The sequence below is a fragment of the Charadrius vociferus genome, unplaced genomic scaffold (genome assembly GCF_000708025.1).
Source record: "Charadrius vociferus isolate BGI_N301 unplaced genomic scaffold, ASM70802v2 scaffold368, whole genome shotgun sequence".
NCBI lineage: Eukaryota > Metazoa > Chordata > Aves > Charadriiformes > Charadriidae > Charadrius > Charadrius vociferus.
Window position 1 is genome coordinate 318,136 of NW_009649714.1, and position 6,082 is coordinate 324,217.

The 6,082-nt window shown below is 49.4% G+C and overlaps 1 protein-coding gene across 1 annotated transcript; it reads left to right on the plus strand.

Moving 5' to 3' along the window:
- Positions 1-369: 369 nt before the first annotated feature.
- Positions 370-6,082, plus strand: FGF16 (fibroblast growth factor 16). The gene is made up of 3 exons (XM_009890725.1): positions 370-467; positions 921-1,140; positions 5,451-6,082. The coding sequence occupies exons 1-3, from the start codon at positions 370-372 to the stop codon at positions 5,694-5,696; spliced, it is 564 nt and encodes a 187-aa protein (XP_009889027.1). The 3' UTR covers positions 5,697-6,082.

Here is a 6,082-nt window from a genome sequence, read left to right on the forward strand (position 1 = left end):
GTTGGCTTTGTTCAACGCAGTTAAAAACGCACCTACTTGGGGGCTGTTTGTTTTTAAGTACTTCACCAAGGGTTCTCCTGTTACAAGTCTTTCCTCCATCAGAACAGCTGCCGTCCCCGTTACCAGCAGTGGAGGGGCAGCAGGCAGCACAGCAGACCCCGCTAATTTCTTTGCCACAGAAAACGAGGCCGCCCCTCGTTATTTAAAGTGTCCAACACTGTCATCGTGGGCTGAAGCCCATGTCTAAAAGGGTTGCTCTCGCAGGGTTGGGGATGGCTGGGACTGGGAAGGGGCAGGCCCGAGGCTGGGGCAGGCAGCAGGACATAGGGGACGGGAGGGAGTGTGTGGCAGTAGCGGTGGCAGGGGGTGATGGAGGAAGGACCAGCAGCTCCGCGGCTCCGCAGGGTGCAGAGGAAAATGCATTTCTACCTGTCTATATTTGAAGTTGGATTTCATCTCTGCAGCACGTATATACCATGTGGGGGTGGCAAGTACCCCACTGGAGTGCCAGGACGAAGATGGCCCTCACAGACATCTCTTCTAGTGCTTTCTACTTATTTTCATTGAACTCATCACTTTAAAACATGTGGTACCATCATCTGAAACCAGAAGCCCCGTGGTGACAAAATTCCCTCTCCTTTTGGTGAAAAATAAAACCTGGCACGGCAGCAGCCTTCTGAAATTTCTAGTGGGCCAGGCACAAGTTTCTACATCTGTCTTCTTGGTGATAATGAGGAAAAAAAACCACCTCAAAATCAAAACAACAAAATCTAGTGAACCTTTTCTCATTAGAAATAAGAAATGAGTAATTCGTCCTGGGCAAGTCAAATTCGCAACACTGGGGAGAAGCCTAGGGTGGAAATGGGAAGATTGCGCACATATGGGACTATAAATTTAAGAACTGTGTTGTTATAAATAAGGAAAACGGGGCCTGTAGGAAGCTCTGCAAAGGTTGGGAAGGGCTGGTTCACGTTTGTCACTGGAGCCTCATGTGGGTTTTATCCTCTGTGTGATTTGGACTTCTTTTCTGTTTTAGGGATTTTGGAGTTTATTAGCCTGGCAGTGGGGCTGGTGAGCATCCGTGGGGTGGACTCGGGACTCTACCTCGGCATGAATGAGAGAGGCGAGCTGTATGGGTCGGTAAGTTTAAGGTTTTGTGCTGATTACGACACTGTATGATGCACACAGCAATACAGGCTGCACAGCCTCGTCGGTGTCACGAGCTGTGTCTGTCACAGGCCTCCAAATTCCTTGGGCTGCCACATACCTCCATCCTGCCCGTGATGCCACTGTTGTTATAACGTAAATGATATATATGAAATAGAGTTGTGCAGGGAGGACACACTTGTGCGGCGAGAGCCCATGGTGGTGCCCAGTCCGCAGCTACCGCTTGGGGCACTGCCTGGGGAGCTCTGGGGCTTATCTTGTTGCCACCCCTTTCAGAACCGGGGTGGCAACAGTCAACTAAAGGCAGAAGGGAAATTTAGCAGAAAACCGGGGGCTGCTTGCGTGTTTTCATTGCCTGAGTAACACATCAATTTTATTCTCCGCATGATCAGGATCTGCACCCATCTGCAGATTTTGCATTTCTATTATAGCTCTTTAACTAACGGCAAGTTGTGGTCTGAGCGTTATTTTTTTATAACATTCTCTACAACTCCTTTTAGGAGTTTAGAGAGGTTGCTCAGAATTTTCTAGAAGTGCCCTTTCCAGACTAAAATTTGCCATGTTTTGCCAAAAACCAAGTGTAAACTCTGTGTTAGTTTTTCACTTCCACACAAACTCACAAATACCTATAAACTCTTCCTAACATCACCCGTAGCAGATTCTGCCTCATCCTGTGCTGCTGTAGGACAGAGAGAGCAGAAGACACCCCGTTTCCAGTCCAGGCTCCAGATTCTAGTGGCAGCTTGCGAGTTTGTTGTCTGCTCCCTTGATTTGGGTTGTGCCCTTAGAGCACGGGCTCGGGGTTGCACTGCTGCAGCCGGGACCAGCTCTGGTCCACCTCGCTGCTCTTCAGCCCAACGTTACTGAACCCGCTCCACCCTGTAAACCCCTTTGAACACGGGCAGGTGCTCTGATGAGCCAGCCCCAAAAAGAGAGCGTACGTCAGGCGTTTGCCGGATGAAACACCCACACATGGAGGGAAGGCTTCTGCAAAGCTCAGCCAGGACTGCGGGGAAGGGGAGCTGTGAAGAGCTTTGGTGTCACGGGTAAAGTCTCCATCAACCTGAAGGGACCCGAGCTCTCCTCTGCTTCTTCCTATTTAATTAAGTGTTAAGACTTGCAGTCAAAATGTCAGGCCTTAACAACCGGGCAGAGGTGCTCTGAATTGTTTTAACTCAATATAAAATAGTTATTTCTATTTAGCTAGAAGAATCACTTATATTTTGAAAAATTAACTGCATTCTAGATAGCTATTTTTAAGTTTCCTTTTTTGTATCTGTCTGCTGCACTTCATTGGTGCTTTTTCTTCAGATGCCCCGTTGCCTTTAATTCAACCCATCACCTGTGATTTTTTTAAATGCCTCTTTCTAGATCACAGCACTGCCCTGTGTGAGGATACTGATTTCTAAGGATGTGTCATGGTAAATTTAGAATGAAATAAAATAAACCAGTTTTAAACCAAAGCAGAAGGGCACTCACTTCCTTTATCCAAATCAGATCAATCTCACAGTGTAGAAATTTAAACTCATGTAGTCTGCGTATAGAGAAGCCTTCAGAAAACCTTTGCTTAGCAAACAGTAACAGGAACACCCATGACTTTCCACCATCTTTTCTTCTCCCATTCCCAGCTGAGAGTGCCACAGACCCTTTGACTAGTTAAGATGCAGTTACTGATGTTTAGATGAGATAATCAAGTACTAGCATGCGCTGATAACCTTTCTTTTTCCACTTTATTTCTGTAATAACATCTACCCTAAACAAAAGTTAAATGCGGAGACAGAGGTTAAATTACAAATCTGCAAGACAGTGAAAAAGTAAAATCAAAACACAAGAAAAATAATCTTGAAGCCCACTTCAGAAAGCAGGGCTGGAGCCTCCACCTGCGCGGCAGCACCTCTCCTGTCAGCCCCCGAGGCTGCTCAGTGGCTCCCGGAGTCGCAGCTTTGACTTGCGCCTGCTGAAAAGGAGGACACAATCCTGTGGATTCCCTTCTGTGCTTTCAAACCCCGCAGCTCTGATTGTAAATCAACAGTTTCATGATGAGTTAATTAAATTTTAGGGCCTGTGTTCATGTTAAGACACAGAAAAAAATAGGACAACTTTTTACAACTCTTCTTCTGCAAACAGAATTGACCTGAAGATGTAATCATGGAAGTTTTCTCTCTGTCATTGTATCTCGTACACCAGACAATACACTGACCGGGCGCTGCAGGGACACAGTCAAACCGCTGATCCAAACTGTGCAGAAGTCACGAACCAGGTCCCCAAATAACCCTGGAGTTCTAAAATCTGGGATACGTGGGCTGTACAATGACGGCTTTTCGAAATCAAAAGCCACTACAGCATTCTTAATTAAAGGTCCATAAAACAGTGCCCAACAACAGCATTAGCATTACAATGGTATTTTAGGAGATTACAGTACAGCGGTATTTTTAAATTTTCAGCAAGTTTATTATTTCCCTCTGTGCCAATTTTGCCTGATCTGTGTGTTGATACAGGCAGAGCCAGCCAGCCCCGCAGCGACACGTGGAGTGCCCTTGGGACAGACAGCTTTTCTGCCCGTCCCCGTTAACCTTGCGCCAACGTTTCTCTTAAACTTCCCTTCGATTTCAGAAGCGCGACTAACACTTAGAGCAGCCAAAGTCGCAGCGGCACCTTTGCACGCTGCCTGTGCGGCGTCGGGCTCAGTGGGGACATCCCAGGGCTTGGAAAGAAAGAAAAGGCACCTTGCAGAGTCCCCCCAGACTCTTACACAAACCCCGTGCTTCCCACCAGGCCAGTGAAGAGCAGGTAAACTGGGACACGGCAGCAGCGCACAACTTCAGCCCGTCAGCAGTTTCCAACATCTTCTGAGTAGACGGCATCCTAGGGGAAGTAAAAAAAGTCTTTATTTATTGGTGGATCTGGGAAGAGAATCCCCTGGTTCCCGATTCCCCGGCTCTCAGATGGCAGGGGCTGTGGCGTGGGCTTTTGAAGGGCTCACGACTCACCTCGGGGTTTATTTAATTAACAGCAAAACATTCAAAACAGGTTCTGAGCGCAGGTGAGCTCCTGGATCGTATTACAAAACATCTACTGCAGGCAATAACATTTACTTAGCACTCTGTACGCCCTAGATAAGACACATTCCCCCCCCGAATAGTTTATGGTGTAGGTACAGTGTTTGTAATACTGTAGCATCCTACGTTTGCGGACTGCCTTTCATCTGAAAGGACTCCCACGTCCCCCCTGGCAGTCTCCCCATGGGATGGGACAGGACGGGATGGTGGGTCCCTCTGTGACACAGTGGCGCTGGCAAAGCCACCCATGTCCTCGTGGGACAGGGGGACAGCCCCGCTCCTCATTGCGGTCGGGCACATCCCGGTAGGTGGCACAGGGGATATGGGAAGGAGAGGGAAGGAGCGATGGGCATGAACTGAAAAAGCATCCTCGAGCGGCCGCTGCCGACGGCCTCCGGCTATAAGGGTTGGAGAGAAAGGCTGGTTGTGGCCGCAGTGACACCAGTGCCATCCGTTCCCCCTACCCAGCGTGGGGTGCACCGGCCGCGGGCTGGCACATGCTCCTCACATCACCTATCGCCGCCATAAATCTTCCCCGGGGTTAGACATCCCCGCAGCGCTGCTCCCCATCCAGACCTCCCCGGTTCTTGTTATGGCCTCACATCACAGCTATCGGGCTCTTCAGAAGATGAAAGGCCTGAGGAATGCTTTCATTCGCGCGGCGCGGTGTATATACCCTTCTGTGCCTTGAACTTTCAAAGTGGTGCTCGCTCCTTTTTAAACCCTCCAGCCGCGCTGCCCGCTTCTCCTCCCGGGGCTGCCTCTCACCGCAGAGCGCGGTGGTGCTGCTACGGGGGGGATGTGGCTGCGGGTGGGCAGCCCTCCGCACAGGACACGGCACGGCCACCCCGGCAAGCTCCAAACGCACACCCCCGTGGCGGAGATCTGCCTATCAGGTTGAGAGTTTTGCCATGGCCCTAGTTTATTTTTTATGGGGCACCTTTGCAAAATGCACACCCGCTTTCTCCTCCTCCTTTTGTCTCCTTCCTCCTCCAACTTCGGAGGATTTTGGGTCCCGGCTTGTACAGCTTGTGCCCGTTTCCAGCTCTCACCCGGGGGAAAGATCCCCAGCAGCACATTCCCTGTCCTCAAGGGAGCCAGGAGGAGGTAGTAGCTGGGAAAATTACAGGAAAATAAAGTGAAGGAAGGAGGAAAAGACTTCTTTTTCTTAATTTTTGACACAAGTGTCTTTTTCTTCCCCCTGCCGCCTCCGCCCCACCGCAGAAGAAGCTCACACGGGAGTGCGTTTTCCGAGAGCAGTTTGAAGAGAACTGGTACAACACATACGCCTCAACCCTCTACAAGCATCCCGACTCGGAGAGGCATTACTACGTGGCTCTGAACAAGGACGGCTCCCCCCGAGAGGGGTACAGGACTAAGAGACATCAGAAATTCACTCATTTTTTACCCCGGCCTGTGGACCCTGCCAAAATACCTGCGATGTACAGAGACCTCTTCCACTACAGGTGATGTTCCCTGCAGCTGCCCCGTCAGTGTACATACTTGGGCTCCCAAGCTTTTTCCCAGAGCACTATATTAATAGTCATTCCATCATTCCTGTAAGCGTAGATGACATAGGAAAGCACTTACATTGAATTCAGACACTGCTGTTCCTCCTTGTTTCCAGCGTATATCGAACCTGAGTTATTTATGGGGTGGGGGTAGGGGAAGGGAGGGAACCCTACATATAATCTTTCGTCTTCATTCACTTTCTTTACGCGGTTGCTACAAGAGAGGCCGAATATTCAATGTTACGGTTGCTTAAAGGAACAAGCAGGCGAGCAGACCTGATCACCGGGGTGGGGAAAGAGAAATAAATACTAAAAATGAAGAGAAGGAAAGAAAACAAAAGACCA